Consider the following 19,224-nt stretch of genomic DNA (forward strand, 5'->3'; position numbering starts at 1 on the left):
ATAACTGAGAGGTCAGTTCATGCACAACATCCTTTACAGCAACTCTTGTACTATTATGGACAGTTATACAGACAGTAAGGCTCAGCATTTCTACAATGGACTCCAACGGTTTGTCGAGTCCACACCACACTGAACTGCTGAACTTCATCAGGCAAAAGGAGGTCCGACATTATATTAGGAGGTATCTCACAACTTTTGTCACTTCAGTGTACATTAGAATGACACTTCACTCACATTTTCTGCTTCAGAACACGCAAAATTTTAAAAACATCTAACACAAATAGACTTTTTAAATAAGGTTAATTTGTGAATAAGAGGGAGTATCCTAAACGATTGCTGAAATGCAGCTGTTTCACCTGTCGGTGAGCTTAGCTGTAGAAGTTAAAAATGTTCAGGAACGCATTCATCCACCGACTCTCAGATACGATCTGTTATTTGATTTTTTAGTGCAAGAAAATATAGTGTGCCAAACAAAACAAACAGTGTGGCCACTGTCTTACAGTACGAAGTTGCTAACGACTATGCAAGGCCACACGGTTATGTGCAAGCATACAGTTTAATAACATATTTTTGATACAAACAACAGGCTCATCTGCTTCACAGTGCAGATCTCGCATCCAGTGATTTTTACTTGTTTCAGTATTTGGTCAACGATTCAACAATGCCAAAAAAGAGCAAACTGTAGATTTTGAATGGGTTTCTTCACAGGTGGCAGATTTATTTGATGTCAGGATTTAAAAATTTGCTGAACAGTATGACAAAAGTTATAACAACTATGGAAACTATGTGTGAAAGTAGATAAAAGTGTTAAGAATATGGACAAAAATTATTTTAATGATATAGTATTTTTCTTCTTCTGAAAAAAATGTCCTTATTTAAAATACCACTTGTATGTCAGCACCACAATCAGGTGGTAAGTAGCCAACTAAAAGAATTTGTCCCCTTTAAAAAATAACAATGCTAATTTACACAGCAAAAATAGCATAAACTATACTCACTGTTACCGTTGTTGGCATCTTTTGCATAAATAATAGCAGACCATAAGATGTGTTAAATGTCTACTGGCAATTGAGGCTGCTGGTATGAGGAAAATATTCAAAGGTCATATTTTGTCTGCTATTGTCAGAGATCATTCGCTACAGAACATATATCCTATGGGAGTCTCTTGCTAACTAATTCGAAGTTTTTTTAAAAAAAAAAAAAAAAAAAAAAAAAAAAAAAAAAAAAAAAAAAAAAAAAAAAAAACGACCCCCCCCCCACACACACACACACACAGAGGTTGGTATACTATGGGCCCACCATTTTAATAATCGATCATGTCACCATCGTCAGGGGTGCTGAAATACAATTCGTTTTTGTAGTTATGCTGTACTCCACTGCAAAATGACTAAATGACCAAAATTAGAATAGTGGATTTTACAAATAAGTAGTTTTAACAGTTGAAGGTGATAATAATGTACATAAAAAAAGTTTTACAACAGTGAACCCCAGGCAATAAAATCAAAATTTGTATTTAGCTCACCTTAGCATCCAACAGAGGGTCATCAAAAAACCCTTCAGGTAAGGCATCTTCTGTAGCCACTTTGCTATTTTTTGCAGCCTTCTCATCCTTCGCATCTGTCTCGGCTTCCTCTTCCTTAGTCTTCAACACAGCCTCATCACCACCATTTTCTACCTCATCCTCCTCTTCGTCATCCGACGGCACACCTCCAACCAACAGAATCCTCGACGGTACTGTCTTTTTCTCAGGCAGTGTTGCGGCAGGGGCAGTTTTCATCTGCGCTGATCCATCAAAAAAGTCAGGTGGAATGCTGTTGACTATTATTGGTGGACTTTCACTGGCATTCTTCAAGATACCTGTGAAAGAACAAACAAATTACCTGATACAATCACAATCATTAGGTCCTAATACAGTTTCAATAGAGGTACATACCTCAACTCAAATGGCTAAAATCAACTTGAAATGCACATTAAGTGTAACACTGAAAATGAACAGCTATCCATTGAACATCATTCAGCTGTTGTTTAAAAGATACTTTGAGTTTACAGACTGGATAATCTATATTACTAAACGATTATGCTCGAGCTTGATATCAGTCACAGGTTTCATATCTATTGGCTTCCAGGGCAACAACTATTGACAAAATTCAAAAATTTAATATGCTGTCATAATGTACTCATTAAAAGGCTTAAAGTTGTGTTAAAAATTTAACACAGTAAAACAACAGCCATTGCACTCAGTTTTTCGGCAGCTGTATATGCAGTACGTGTGAGGAGGAATTCGACCCACACTAAACACACTGATGTGGCCGCAAATACGTAATCCCGCATCATATCGGGACGCCCGAGGCCCGTGTCGACAGAGAAGATCTACCCTCCCATAGAGATAGCTCCCACCAGCTAGTAGCTGCTGAGGTGGAGAGGCAGATACAGAAGACAGATTATCGTCACCTTCTACACGAGCACCGACAACAGCCCAGGTGACTTCACACCAGAAAGAGCTCCCTTTTTACGTCAGAGCTAGTTGACATTATTGTCGAAGAGAGGAGACTGCACCTATGAAAGAAAGCAACAACAAATCCTTGCCTGGAGCTGAAGGAAGAACTTGCAGCTGGAGATGATAAATCCTTCACAACATGGAAAGCTCTCAACAGGCTGAGGACTACGGTCTCAAATTGCGAGTGTAGCCTTGCCCGACGGGGAACCACTATGCGACTCTGGGAATGTCCACATAGATGAGCACCTACTGACTGCCCAAACTTCACTACAAGCTGTATCCCACTAGATTTACAGCTAGCTTAGGATGAGACCATTTGCGTAGGTGACTATTGGGCAAACTATATTTAAACTTTAGATTTTATTAAAGTTGACTGTTACCAGATTTAGATTTTAACGTGTGGTGCTCTTGACACAGAAAATAAAATAGATAAATAGTTAGAAACTGTGCTTTTGACTTGAGGCACCGTAACTGACAGCGCACAAATACCGAGAGACTTTGTTCATCCAGTATTTGAGAATGAGAGCACTAGGTGACTTTCAACAAACTTGAGACCTAATTTCAAATCTTTGTGAAACCTTTTGTCACTGCCATCCCCCATAAAATGACGAAAGGAAAAAAGTTTATTGCTCATGCAGTAAAATGCAAGCATCAGGTATGACATTTTAATCTATTATTTAATAAGTACTAGCTCTATTCACGACACAGTTTGAAGATAGTTACCACATATAACACAGACTGTATCTGCAAAACCGTATCTTTGTACAACACATAGTTCAGGAGATGTGATGTCATAAACAATAAGTTGCATGAAAAACTTGCTTTTGCTTAAAACAGAGTGCAAATTACCAAGACTATATTCATCTAGTATTTCATAATAAGAGTTCTTAGCACTTTCCAACAAAATGCAAGTGTAATTTCAAACATATTCTAATTTTTTTTTCTCCTTTATATGCTTAACGTCATACATTTAACACATTAACTCATTTTTACAGTAATCAGACATTTTATACATGGGAGTTCAGTTCTTTAATGAATCGAGGTTTACTGGTGAAGACATAATTGGAATAGGAGTTGTTTGCAAACATGTTACAGACAACATAACACAAGAAATACTGTAGGGAAATGGTGATTACGCAGTGACACTTTGTAGGAAAATGGTGATTCAGGACTGTTGCTTGTGGAAATCATGTCATACAGAACCACTATCAATTCTGACATATACATTGCAGTTCTTAGAAAAAACATCATACTCAAATGTGTCATATTCAACAACAGGGCAAAAAGCACGGCATTTTGCTTTCGTATGATAACGCGAGGACACACATCAGTGAGAAAACCACCACCACAATGCAACACACAACTTCCAGACCTGACCTGACACTGTGTGGTTACCAACTCTCCAGCAGACTGAAGGATGTTTGAAGATGAAAACTCCCTTGTGAAGGCTGCTAAACAGTGGCTCCAACATGCTTTTCTCAACTTCTACTATGCAGGTATAAAGCCTCAATTGCACTGTGGCGTAAGGCAGTTGAAAGGGAAGGACATTATGTGAAAAAATGACATGTTTTCTCTCCAAGCATATCAACACACTGTAAAAACATCAAAGAAGTGGAAAATAAAATGGATGTTTAAAAAAAATCATCAATCATTTATTTTGGAGTAACACTCATACACCTTCACCCGGTAGTAAAACCCACTTCATTTCTGTTATGCCACTAAAATTCTGGTCTTTGCTATCTTTGCAATGGCTGAACAAATGAATTATTAGAGCTGTAAGAACATTTATTTTCTTTGCAACCAATATAGTAATACACTTATAATTTCTTTCAAATTGCAGCAACATACCATCCAGTAACGCATCCTGAATATTATGAATTTTCCTTGTGATATGATTGTTCCAACTCAACTGTTATTATATTAATACAGGGTGATTCAAAAAGAATACCACAACTTTAAAAATGTGTATTTAATGAAAGAAACATAATATAACCTTCTGTTATACATCATTACAAAGAGTATTTAAAAAGGGTTTTTTTTCCATCAAAAATAAGTTCAGAGATGTTCAATATGGCCCCCTCCAGACACTCGAGCAATATCAACCCAATACTCCAACTCGTTCCACACTCTCTGTAGCATATCAGGCGTAACAGTTTGGATAGCTGCTGTTATTTCTCGTTTCAAATCATCAATGGTGGCTGGGAGAGGTGACCGAAACACCATATCCTTAACATACCCCCAAAAGAAAAAATCGCAGGGGGTAAGATCAGGGCTTCTTGGAGGCCAGTGATGAAGTGCTCTGTCACGGGCTGCCTGGCGGCCGATCCATCGCCTCGGGTACTTGACGTTCAGGTAGTTACGGACAAATAAGTGCCAATGTGGTGGCACTCCATCCTGCTGAAATATGAATTGTTGTGCTTCTTGTTCGAGCTGAGGGAACAGCCAATTCTCTAACATCTCCAGATACTGTAGTCCAGTTACAGTAGCACCTTCGAAGAAAAAGGGACCGAAAACTTTATTGGCTGGAATGGCACAGAAAAAGTTCACCTTAGGCGAGTCACATTCATACTGAGTTGTTTCCCGCGGATTCTCAGTGCCCCATATACAGACATTGTGACGGTTGACTTTCCCGTTAGTGTGGGAAGTTGCTTCATCACTAAACACAATCTTTGAAACGAAAGATTCATCTGTTTCCATTTGAGCAAGGATAAAATCACAGAAATCGATTCTTTTAATCTTATCAGCTGCAGACAGTGCTTGAACCAATTTCAGACGATAAGGTTTCATAACTAACCTTTTTCGTAGGACCCTCCATACAGTTGATTGTGGAATTTGCAGCTCTCTGCTAGCTCTGCGAGTCGATTTTCCTGGGCTGCGAACAAATGCTTGCTGGATGCGTGCTACATTTTCATCACTCGTTCTCGGCCGTCCAGAACTTTTCCCTTTGCACAAACACCCATTCTCTGTAAACTGTTTATACCAACGTTTAATACACCACCTACCAGGAGGTTTAACACCATACTTCGTTCGAAATGCACGCTGAACAACTGTCGTCGATTCACTTCTGCCGTACTCAATAACACAAAAAGCTTTCTGTTGAGCAGTCGCCATCTTAGCATCAACTGACGCTGATGCCCAGTCAACAGCGCATCAAGCGAACAAATGTGCAACTAAATGAAACTTTATAGCTCACTTAATTCACCGACAGATAGTGCTTAGCTCTGCCTTTTGTCGTTGCAGAGTTTTAAATTCCTAAAGTTGTGGTATTCTTTCTGAATCACCCTGTATAATGAAATACAAGAGCATGCTGCAAACTAATGCCTCCAATTTTTTTCATGAGAAAACTGTTAAAGCTTTCACAATAACACAAATATTATTCAGTTTCTACACCTTTATCCTTCATGTCTACATATTTCTTTCTCAGTATAATCTCCCAATGAGAGACCAGTTTCTTGACACTGTCACTGTAGAATGTTTGAATGTGGAGATGGTGCCGCAGCCTCACCTCTGCTTGCACTGGTTCATCACTATCAGACTGAAGTCCTCAGAGGAGTCCTTTAGCATCACTATCAGACTGAAGTTCTTGAAGGTGTCCTTTAAGTTTGGAAACAGATGACAATAAGATCGGACAAAGTTGGGAGTGTATGGAGGACGATCAACACTTCAAACCCAAGGTGCCGGATTGTTGCACCACTCGTGTGTATTCTGGCATTGCCACGCTGAAGGAGAGGATGCTCTGCGTGTGGATGAACTCTTAAAATTCGAAACTCGATTTACAGCACATTGTTTCATGTGCACTGACATAGTTAAGTTACACACCGCCAAGCTACATGCAAGAATTCGGTGCCCTCTAGCAGCAGAGGGCTGTGAATATGTACATGTGAAGAAAAAACACAGAATGTTTTCTTTAAAAAGCCTTAAGAGACTTCACATACAGATTCAGAGACATTACTTTTCAGTGCACTTGTATGTTATTCTCAAATCAATGCTTATTTGGTGTAGTCCTTTCGACAAACACTCTAATTGCAAAATTACATGTAATAACTAAAGAGCAAAATTTTTGTTCAGCAGTTTATGTTCTCACTGAAATTAGCTTCAATACACATATTATTACTGTATGAATCATTCATAAAAGCGCATTAATTAAGCCACTGAACAATACACAGTTCATATTTCATGAGAGAAATTTCTGTCAACTCTGATAACATTTAATGTGCAACTGGGAGTAAAATGAACTGTAGCTTACTACATGTGGAGGGACAACATTACCAAATTTTTTGCATGATGGTAACAGGTTTTATCAGGAATATTTTAGCTTTGTTATGATATAGGTTTTTTTTATTAAACCATGTACAATCTTGATTTTTGGGGAAGACACTTTTTGTTCAAACATTTACTCATTAATCAAAAAAGTTAGCTATAGTTTGTAGTAGTACTGAATTGTCACATTTTATTAATAAATTCGTAAATTGCAAGTATAGGGATCCATCACGAACACAAATTAGTTAAATAATGATCCCTAAAAAGTGAAATTTGTAAGTTTCACCACTAACTTTAAAACTCTGTTTGGATAAAAAATTATTTGTTTCCCTGTAAGAATTATCTTATTCATATCAAAAAAGTTGATTTCCACGGAGATGGTACCCACTGAAATGCATTTAGGTACCAGCATGGCAAGGTGCAGTCATTTGTAGTTAGTCTGCAGTCTGTCTTCAATTTTCGCACACTGCAATCAGTCTTCAGCAATGTGTAGGCGCAAGTCTGTTCTCTAATCACAAATAAAATATATAATATGATCCTGCGGAATTGTCAGTTTATTCTGGAAACCTAGTTACATTATGAGTATTTGCAGTGCTTAAAAAACCTGAGTGAAAGAAATGGAAATGTCATGAAATTTGATAATGATTACTTTTTTAAAAAAGTAAATGTTTCGCTTACAGCTCAAATTCATTATCGCTATAGTTGCACATTTACATGACAACTCTGCAACTCTCACTCAAGTGCCTAGCAGAGGCACACTACTTCTCTATCATTCTACTCTCTAACAGCATCATGGAGAAACGAATGCTTCATTCCTGCTGTGTCTTTTATGATTTCTATCAATTTGTTGCAATGATCATTTCTCCCTATGTAGGGAGGTGTCAACAAAATATTTTAGCATCTAGAGGAGGATGTTGGAAATTCAAATTTTGTGACAAGATCTCACCGCAATTGAAAACATCTTCAATTTAATGACGGCCACCCCAACTCACTCATCATATCTGTGACACTATCTCATCAGTTTCACGATAATACAAAACAAGTTGTCCTTCTTTGGACTTTTTCAATGCCCTCTGTCAATACTATCTGGGAAAAATCCCTTACTGCTCAGCAATACCCTAGCACAGGACAAACGACCACAGTGCAGGCAGTGTCTTTAGTAGACCTGTTGCACCTTCTGTGTGTTCTGCCAATAAAATGCAGTCTTTAGTTTGCCTTCACCACAACATAATTTATGTGATTATTCCAATTGAACTTGTTCATATTTGTAATTCCTAAGTATTTTGTTGAATTGGCAGACTAAATTTATATGATTTATCATGTTAATGAAATTTAACAGAAGTGTAATAAATTATGCATGTGAACGACCTCACATTTTTCATTATTTAAGGCCACTTGCTGCTTTTCGTATCATACAGATATTTTGTCTAAATCATTTTCCAATTGGTTTTGGTCTTCATTAGACTTTACTACAAGGTGCATGACAGCATCATTTGCATACAATGTAAGAGGGTCAGTCAGATTGTCTCCTATATCACTGATATTGATTAGGAACAACAGAGGTTTTATAACACTTCCTTGGGAAAAGCCAGGTATTGCTTCTGTTTTAATCAATGACTTTTCATCAGTTACTACGCACTGTGATCTTTCTGAGAGGAAATTAAAAGTCTAGTCACACATTAGGTGATCCCTGTGATGAACAATATCAAAAGCCTTTTGGAAATCTAAAAATATGGAATGGCTCTGAGGTCCTCATTTGATAGCACTCATTACTTCGTGAGAATAAAGAGCTTGTTGTGTTTCACAAGAACAATATTTTCTGAATCCCTGCTGACTGCATACCAACATGTGGGGCGGCGTGTGGAATAATTGTTAATGTTCCTATTATTTATTTAATGCTGTTGTTTGCCGTTCTCAACACTGGCTCTCTAACTACAATATTGGCAACCAGAAAGTGATTAGCAAAATGTGAAGCCTGTAATTAGAATTCCTAGTGCCCACTTCATCTGAGAAATACATTTATAGCTACAGCTTATAGCTCTGAGGAATTAGGAGATTGTCTGGGATTCATGCTGCTTCCCTTTAAACAGACAATTTTAACTGAGACAATTCACAATGTCAAAACACAGTGTATGTTCCAAAATGCTACTGGAAATCGACATCAGTGATATGGGTCTCTATTTTGGGGTATTATTCTTTTTCCATTCTCGGAGATTGGAGTTACCTGTGCAAATCCTCAGTCTTTAGGTGCAGATCTTTAATCAAACGAGCAGTTGTATACAGCTGTTAAGTTTTTTATGAGTCATTAGCCTTCTGACTGGTTCCATGTGGTCCGCCACGAATTACCTGACCTGTGCCAACCTCTTCACCTGAGAGTAGCACTTTTACTCAATGTCCTCAATATCTACTGGATGTATTCCAACCTCTGTCTTCCTACACACTTTTTACCCTCTAGAGCTTCCTACAGTACCATGGAAGTTATTCCCTTATGTCTAAACACATGTCTTATAATCCCGTCCCTTCTTCTTGCCAGTGTTCCCCCTATGTTCCTTTCCTTGTCAGTTCTGTGGAGAACCTCCTCATTTATTACCTTATCAGTCCCATTAGTTCTCAAAATTCTTCTGTAGCACCACATCTCAAATGCATCAACACTTTTCTGTTCCAGTTTCCCCACAGTCCATACTTCACTACCACATAATACTGTGCTCCAAATATATATTCTCAAATATTTCTTCCTCATATTAAAGCCTATGTTTGATAATGCTGGACTTCTCTTGGCCAGGAATGTCCTTTTTGCCACTACTAGTCTGCTTTTTATGACCTCCTTGCTCCAACCACCATGGGTTGTTTTACTATGTAGGTAGCAGAATTCCTCAACTTCATATACTTGGGATCCTGAGTTCTGATGCTCAGTTTCTTACTGTTCTCATTTCTGATATTCTGAACTCATTAAACTGTTCATTCCATTCAACAGATCCTGTATTTTGTCTTCACTTTACGGAGGATAGCAATGTCATCAGCAATTCAGTTCATTGATATACTTCCATTTGAATTTCAATCCTATTCTTGAACCTTTCTTCTATTTCTGTCTTTTCTTCTTAAATATATAGACTGAACAGTAGGACTGAAAGACTATGTCCCTGACTTACACTCTTATAAAACTATGTTTCTTGATTTTTCTTCAGTTTGCTTTCATTATCACGCACAAGATATGAACTCATACTTTTACCTTCACTTAAGCCAAACTGAGCATCATCTAACAGATCCTCAGTTTCTTTACATTCTTCTTAATATTATTCCTGTCCTGTCTGCAACTTGGATGCACGAGCTCTTAAGCTGATTATGTGATAATTCTTGCACCTGCTGGATCTTCCTATCTTCGGAATTTAGTGGATGATGTTTCTCCGAAAGTCTGATGGTACATTGCGTCTTATACATTCTACACATTAATGTGAATAAGTGTTTTGTTGACACTTCCCTGAAGGATTTTAGTAATTCTGATGGAATGTTATTTATCTCTTCTGTCTCATTTGATCTTAAAGTCTTCAAAAGCTCTTTTAAATTCTGATTCTAATCCTGTATCTCCTAGCTCTTCCCTGTTTACTACTGCTACGACTACTACTACTACTACTACTTCTTCTATCATGTCATCAACATTGAAATTCAAACTACACTTTCCATGTTGCCATCCTTCTTTTCAATTCCGCCGAAGGTTGTTTCACCTTTCCATTTGCTGAGTCACTCCGCCTAACAGTCTCTCTCTCTCTCTCTTTTATCCCCCCCCCCCCCATGCCCCCCCCCCCCCCCCACACACAATGTCTTAGCTTCCCTACACTTCCTATCTATTTCACTATTTCATTAGTGAGTGATTGTTTTTCTTTATTCCTGAATTTCCTTGAACATTTCTGTACTTCCTTTTGTCAATCAACTGAAGTATTTCTTCTGTTACCCACAAATTCTTCGCAGACACCTCCCTAGTACGTCCATTTTTCACTCCAACTTCTGTGATGTTCTCTTTAGAGACATTCATTCCTCTTCAGTTAAACTGCCTACTAGAGTATTTTTAGCCTCAAAGAACTTCAAACACATCTCTTCATTCTTCAGACTTCTGTATTCCACTTCTTTGCGCATTTATTCTTCCTGACTAGTCTCTTAACCTTCAGCCTACTCTTCATCATTACTAAATTGTGATCTGAGGCTACATCTGTTCCTGGGTATGCCTTACAATCCAACATCTGTGTTCAGAATCTCTGCCTGAGCATGATGTAATCCAACTGAAATCCTTCCATGCCCCCTGGCCTTTTCAATGTATACTGCCACCTCTTGTGCTTCTTGAAGACAGTATTCACTATTACTAACTGATATTCTTTGCAGAGCTCAAATAAATCTTTCTCCTCTACAATTTATAGTACCAAGCCCATATTCTCTCGCAATCCTTTCTTCTACTGCCTCCGCAACAACCACATTCCAATCCCCCACAAACATTAGATTTGCATCTCCCTTTGCGTACTAAATCACCCATTCAATATCCTCGTATACTTCCTCCCTTTTGTCTCTTCATCTACAGCTTGTGATACCTGAACTTTTTTTTTTTTTTAGTTGTTGGTTTGCTGTTGATTCTGATGTGAAGAACCTGGCCACTGAACTGTTCACAGTAACTTACTCTCTGCCCTACCTTCCTATTCATAATGAATTCTACTTCCATTATACCATTTTCTGCTGCTGTTGACATTGACCTACACTTGTCTAACCAGAAATTCTTGTCTTACTTTGATTACACTTCACTGACTCCCACTATATCTAGGCTGGGCCTTAGCATTTCCCTTTCCAGATTTTCTAGCTTCCCCACCACATTCAGACTTCTGACATTCCACACCCAGGCTCACAGAATGTTACCCTTACATTATTTATTCAGTCTTTTTTCCCATGGTCACCTCCTGCTTGGCAGTCTCCTACAGGAGATCCAAATGGGGGAACATTCCGGGGTCCTTTGTTAATGGAGAGATCATCACACCAATTTTTCAATTACAGGCCATATGTCCTGTGGATACAAATTATGTGTTTTCAATGCAATAGTTTCCGCTGCCTTCTGCATCCTCATGCAACTGAACACTGCTGATGCCTCAGCCACTTAGGAGCAGTTTAGTTCCCCAAGCCTTTTGGGAGCAGTTTGCCACCCCATGGGCAAGAGAGTGCCCTGAAGCTCTGTCTGGTCCTCCATCCTATTTGACAACACTGTTGGCAGAACAAGAGTGACTTCTTTGCCAGAAGTCTTCAGTCGCCATTAGTAATGATTTTTATTCTAGCAAGTTATCCTTTTCCTAATATTGCTGATATTCCAACCTAGAGTTGCCACTGTTTGGTTACAACAATTTAAAAACCAGTCACAGTAACAACCATCTCACAATATATCACACTTGGAACAAGAAGTCTGCACTATTCAAAGCTCAAATCTTACTCTTGCACAGAAATGAGCAGTGTGTGAAGCCATGAAAATATATGACCACCTTCATTGTGAGTTCAGATGCTAGTAGATAACACAAGTTCTAAAAGAAATTGAAATGATTTCTACTGGACAACTCCTTCTTCATAGATGAATTTCTGAGTGCATAGTATTTCTATGTTGTTGGGTTACAGTTATCAAATTTTGTTACATTATAAAAAAAATATAAGAAAATACTGATGAACATATCAACAAACCTAGTAACATGTTCCACATACAGTAAATTGTCACAAAACATACAAAAAACCAAACTGAACCACACCATTAATTGTTTACAAAAGAAGGGTCATGAAACATGTGAAGGATTCATTTTGCCTACTGCTCCACTGAATGGAACTCAACATGTGCTTTTTTCTCAAGTCATCATGAGAGTCATGAATCAAGGCAGTCAGATGGCTGCAGTAATTTTTTACTTCAGAAAACCTTTGTCTCCAAACCACAGAAATGCTTATCAATGGAAGTATAATCATGACAAGTATGAAGTAAAATTTGTGACAGGAATGAGGATTTCTTGGTAGGCAGAATGCAGCATGTTATCTCGGATGGAGATTCATCGACAAGACATAGAAGTAAGTATCTTCAGGTGTGCTCAGGGAGGTGTGCAGAGGCTGTTCCTATGCATGTCATATATAAATGACCTAGAGGCAGTATTAATAGTAACATCACACTTTTTGCAGATGATGCAGCTATCCACAATGAAGTGCTAACTGGAAAAAAGAACCTACACAAATATACGGCCGATCTGGATAAGATTTCAAAGTAGAACAAAGACTGGCAACTTGCTTTAAATGTACAGAAAGTAAAATTGTGAACTTCACAAACTGCAAAAACATAGTATCGTATGACTACAGTATCAACAAGTTACAACTGCAGTCAGTCAATTCATACCAGTAGCTGAAGATTATAATGTGTAGAAATCTGAAATGGAATCACCACACAGGCTCACTCGTAGGAAAGGCAGTTACCAGACTTTGGTTCGCTAGTAGGATTTTTAAGTGGAATCAGTCTACAGAGGACATTGCTTATGGGATCATTTATTCAGCATCAGAGTATTACAGAGATGCTCAATAAATTGAAGTGGTAGACATTATATAAGAGAAGCATTGTGCATCACTAGGAGGTTTACTTTTGAAATTTCAAGAGAGAACTTTCCAGGAAGAGTCGGATGACATATTACTTCCACCCACAAAAACATTTCACGAAATGACATCAATGAGAATATTCAAGTGTTAGAGCTGATAAAGAGGCTTACTGATAATCATTCTTCCCATGTCTCATTCGCAAAAAGGGCAGGGAAGGGGGATCAGCTAATGGTACCAGAAGTATCCTCCACCACTCACTATTACTAGCCTGGGAGGTATGATGTAGAGGCTTACAAAACACTCATACAACCTATCTTAAGGTACTGCTCAAGTGTGGACGACCCATACTAAATGTCTGCAAAGAACGGCAGCATGAATAGTCACAGGATTGTTTGACCCATGTGAAAGCATCACGGAGATGCTGAAAAACACGAATTGGCTTCAAGACAACCGCAAACTGCCCTGCAAAATCCTAAGAATACAGTACGTCCCCTACACATCACAAAGACATCGTCACACAAATTAGAACACACGTGCCATTTAAGCAATTATGCCTTATCACCATCCACATGTGAATGGGGTGGGAAGACAACCTAATGAATGGCACAATGGGGAATATCCTCTTCCCTGCACTTCATAATGGTTTGCAGATTGCAGACGTAGCTGCAGAAAGAAGCTGACAGAATGAATCTTTGAAGTCGGCTGAAAGTTCTGTTATGAGATTTTCAATAAAAGAGAAAAATCACAGTTTGCATCTCTCTCTACCTGGCATACAGTTTTAATCTGTCATGAAGTTGCACCACAGTGTGCATATTAATGCAGAATGGAAGTTTTCATCTGATAGTGTCATATTCTTTAGTGATCTCTCTGACTGTTTTTCAATTACAGTCCACATGTCTTGTGGATAGAAATTATGTGCCTTCAATGCAATAGTTTCCGCTACCTTCTGCATCCTCATGCAACTGATCACTGCTGATGCCTCAGCTATTTAGGAGCAGTTTAGTTCCCCAAGCCTTTTGGGCAGCACATTATGTCATTATCATGAGAACTGCACATTTCTATTGTATTAGGTCATCTAAAGTGAGCAAATGAGCTTCCAGAAGTAACTTTCAAGAATGTAGCCAGGTGATATAGTCAACAATCACTGATATTTCCAAAGGTGCATGCCCTGTAATTTGCAAGGTAAAATTTCAGCAACTAATCACTGTGGAAGGGAATTAAAAATCTCAGTTTGCAGAGCAATTCAGGAAAGATTAACACACACAAACACACACACACACACACACACACACACACACACACACACACACAGTAAATGCAAATGCTATCACATTATCAAAGATCACTGACAATAAGTTATCTCTATTTACAAGATCCCCCCCCATGAACCATGGACCTTGCCGTTGGTGGGGAGGCTTGCGTGCCTCAGCGATACAGATGGCCGTACCGTAGGTGCAACCACAACGGAGGGGTATCTGTTGAGAGGCCAGACAAACGTGTGGTTCCTGAAGAGGGGCAGCAGCCTTTTCAGTAGTTGCAGGGGCAACAGTCTGGATGATTGACTGATCTGGCCTTGCAACATTAACCAAAACGGCCTTGCTGTGCTGGTACTGCGAACGGCTGAAAGCAAGGGGAAACTACAGCCGTAATTTTTCCCGAGGACATGCAGCTTTACTGTATGATTAAATGATGATGGCATCCTCTTGGGTAAAATATTCCGGAGGTAAAATAGTCCCCCATTCGGATCTCCGGGCGGGGACTACTCAGGAGGATGTCGTTATCAGGAGAAAGAAAACTGGCGTTCTACGGATCGGAGCGTGGAATGTCAGATCCCTTAATCGGGCAGGTAGGTTAGAAAATTTAAAAAGGGAAATGGATAGGTTAAAGTTAGATATAGTGGGAATTAGTGAAGTTCAGTGGCAGGAGGAACAAGACTTCTGGTCAGGTGACTACAGGGTTATAAACACAAAATCAAATAGGGGTAATGCAGGAGTAGGTTTAATAATGAATAGGAAAATAGGAATGCGGGTAAGCTACTACAAACAGCATAGTGAACGCATTATTGTGGCCAAGATAGATACGAAGCCCACACCTACTACAGTAGTACAAGTTTAAATGCCAACTAGCTCTGCAGATGATGAAGAAATTGAAGAAATGTACGATGAAATAAAAGAAATTGTTCAGATAGTGAAGGGAGACGAAAATTTAATAGTAATGGGTGACTGGAATTCGGCAGTAGGAAAAGGGAGAGAAGGAAACATAGTAGGTGAATATGGATTGGGGCTAAGAAATGAAAGAGGAAGCCGCCTAGTAGAATTTTGCACTGAGCACAACTTAATCATAGCTAACACTTGGTTTAAGAATCATGAAAGAAGGTTGTATACGTGGAAGAACCCTGGAGATACTAAAAGGTATCAAATAGATTATATAATGGTAAGACAGAGATTTAGGAACCAGGTTTTAAGTTGTAAGACATTTCCAGGGGCAGATGTGGACTCGGACCACAATCTATTGGTTATGACCTGTAGATTAAAACTGAAGAAACTGCAAAAATGTGGGAATTTAAGGAGATGGGACCTGGATAAACTGAAAGAACCAGAGGTTGTACAGAGTTTCAGGGAGAGCATAAGGGGTCAATTGACAGGAATAGGGGAAAGAAATACCGTAGAAGAAGAATGGGTAGCTCTGAGGGATGAAGTAGTGAAGGCAGCAGAGGATAAAGTAGGTAAAAAGACGAGGGCTGCTAGAAATCCTTGGGTAACAGAAGAAATATTGAATTTAATTGATGAAAGGAGAAAATATAAAAATGCAGTAAATGAAGCAGGCAAAAAGGAATACAGACGTCTCAAAAATGAGATCAACAGGAAGTGCAAAATGGCTAAACAGGGATGGCTGGAGGACAAATGTAAGGATGTAGAAGCTTATCTCACTAGGGGTAAGATAGATACTGCCTACAGGAAAATTAAAGAGACCGTTGGAGAGAAGAGAACCACGTGTATGAATATCAAGAGCTCAGATGGCAACCCAGTTCTAAGCAAAGAAGGGAAGGCAGAAAGGTGGAAGGAGTATATAGAAGGTTTATACAAGGGTGATGTACTTGAGGACAATATTATGGAAATGGAAGAGGATGTAGATGAAGACGAAATGGGAGATACGATACTGCGTGAAGAGTTTGACAGAGCACTGAAAGACCTGAGTCGAAACAAGGCCCCCGGAGTAGACAACATTCCATTAGAACTACTGACGGCCTTGGGAGAGCCAGTCATGACAAAACTCTACCAGCTGGTGAGCAAGATGTATGAGACAGGCGAAATACTCTCAGACTTCAAGAAGAATATAATAATTCCAGTCCCAAAGAAAGCAGGTGCTGACAGATGTGAAAATTACCGAACTATCAGTTTAATAAGTCACAGTTGCAAAATACTAACGCGAATTCTTTACAGACGAATGGAAAAACTGGTATATGCGGACCTCGGGGAGGATCAGTTTGGATTCCGTCGAAATGTTGGAACACGTGAGGCAATACTGACCTTACGACTTATCTTAGAAGAAAGATTAAGGAAAGGCAAACCTACGTTTGTAGCATTTGTAGACTTAGAGAAAGCTTTTGACAATGTTGACTGGAATACTCTTTTTCAAATTCTAAAGGTGGCAGAGGTAAAATACAGGGAGCGAAAGGCTATTTACAATTTGTACAGAAACCAGATGGCAGTCATAAAAGTCGAGGGGCATGAAAGGGAAGCAGTGGTTGGGAAAGGAGTGAGACAGGGTTGTAGCCTCTCCCCGATGTTATTCAATCTGTATATTGAGCAAGCAGTAAAGGAAACAAAAGAAAAATTTGGAGTAGGTATTAAAATTCATGGAGACGAAGTAAAAACTTTGAGGTTCGCCGATGACATTGTAATTCTGTCAGAGACGGCAAAGGACTTGGAAGAGCAGTTGAACGGAATGGACAGTGTCTTGAAAGGAGGATATAAGATGAACATCAACAAAAGCAAAACGAGGATAATGGAATGTAGTCAAAATAAATCGGGTGATGCTGAGGGAATTAGATTAGGAAATGAGACACTTAAAGTAGTAAAGGAGTTTTGCTATTTAGGAAGTAAAATAACTGATGATGGTCGAAGTAGAGAGGATATAAAATGTAGACTAGCAATGGCAAGGAAAGCGTTTCTGAAGAAGAGAAATTTGTTAACATTGAATATAGATTTATGTATCAGGAAGTCGTTTCTGAAAGTATTTGTTTGGAGTGTAGCCATGTATGGAAGTGAAACATGGACAATAACTAGTTTGGACAAGAAGAGAATAGAAGCTTTCGAAATGTGGTGCTACAGAAGAATACTGAAGATAAGGTGGATAGATCACGTAACTAATGAGGAGGTATTGAATAGGATTGGGGAGAAGAGAAGTTTGTGGCACAACTTGACTAGAAGAAGGGATCGGTTGGTAGGACATGTTTTGAGGCATCAAGGGATCACAAATTTAGCGTTGGAGGGCAGCGTGGAGGGTAAAAATCGTAGAGGGAGACCGAGAGATAAGTACACTAAGCAGATTCAGAAGGATGTAGGTTGCAGTAGGTATTGGGAGATGAAGCAGCTTGCACAGGACAGAGTAGCATGGAGAGCTGCATCAAACCAGTCTCAGGACTGAAGACAACAACAACAACAACATTTACAAGATTAGTTGCTAATTTAATTTTTGACTGCTTCCTTAATAACACTATCTCTATAACTGGAAGTGCATGTCAGAATCTCCGTATTGTTATATTCCATAAAATAACTGGAGCCAACAGTTCTGCAATGGCTGATTGCTCAGCTACTCTAAGCATGTGTGTTGCTTATGCTCAAAGTTATGATAGTCTGACCAATATATGACATGGCACCACTGCTAGGAATACAACACAAATTCACCTTACACAAACCACGATCATCATCTTTCATGGAACCTAAAAGGACCTTAATCTTAGATAGTAGTTGAAAAACACAATTCACATATTTCCACAAAATACAGTCAATCCTGTTCAAAATGCTCCCTTCATAGGGCAAAGAGGTCATAGGCTTCAGTGTTTAGACCACCTTCTAAGGTTTAGATCTTTTTAGGTTCCATAAAGGATAATGTCAGATTGCTTAAGGCTGGTTTCTATCATTTTCTTGTGGTTGTGGCATGTCATGTATTGGTCAGACTAACAGCACAGTGAAGGACCAGTGTACTGAGCATAAGCGTCACATATGCTTACAACAGCCAAGGAAATCTGCTATTGCAGTACATTGTCTTGGTAGTGGTCATTCTATGAATTGTAACAACATGGAGATTCTGGGATGCACTTCCATCAACTGGGATAGTGTTATTAAGGAAACAGCTGAAATTAAATTAGCAAGTAACCTTACAAGCAGAGATGGAGGATTTTGTTTAAACTATGTGTTGAATCCTGCTCTCTCGATTGTCGAAAACAGAGGAACAGAGTTAATGCTACCTCACCATTGGTTATTAATTTTCACTATTGGCAACCTGTGAAGCCAGTCATCTTTGATTGTGAGATAGCACTAGTGTTTACTGTGTGTGTGTGCGTGTGTGCACATATATTTGAAAATGACTGGTGTGCACTTGTCGAAACATCAGCAGTTGTTGACATCACTTGGCTGCATTCCAGTAAGTTATTTGAACAATGTATGTGCTGGGAGAAACTCAGGTCTCCCAGAGCTTCCTGAAGATTTTCAGCAGCATAGTGACCCCGAAGGTACCGTATCATGAGATGGTGATTACACTGAAATGTGACAGCTTGTTCCTTCTGAAGTTACTGTGACAGTCACAAGCAGCAAAATGACCTCAGGAAAGTTGACATTATCCTACATACACTTTACGGTGGGGAGAAATGTTTAGCT

At 39.0% G+C, this 19,224-nt stretch overlaps 1 protein-coding gene across 1 annotated transcript in view; it reads right to left on the bottom strand.

Moving 5' to 3' along the window:
• The window catches only part of LOC126293486 (zinc finger protein 830), a 45,679-nt gene that overhangs the window by 16,194 nt on the left and 10,261 nt on the right, over window positions 1–19,224 (bottom strand). Inside the window, exon 3 of the mRNA XM_049986739.1 lies at window positions 1,523–1,857. Within this exon, the coding sequence (XP_049842696.1) occupies window positions 1,523–1,857 (335 nt within the window). The remainder of the gene's footprint in view (window positions 1–1,522; window positions 1,858–19,224) is intronic.

Source organism: Schistocerca gregaria, chromosome 10, assembly GCF_023897955.1.
Source record: "Schistocerca gregaria isolate iqSchGreg1 chromosome 10, iqSchGreg1.2, whole genome shotgun sequence".
In the NCBI taxonomy this organism is placed as follows: domain Eukaryota; kingdom Metazoa; phylum Arthropoda; class Insecta; order Orthoptera; family Acrididae; genus Schistocerca; species Schistocerca gregaria.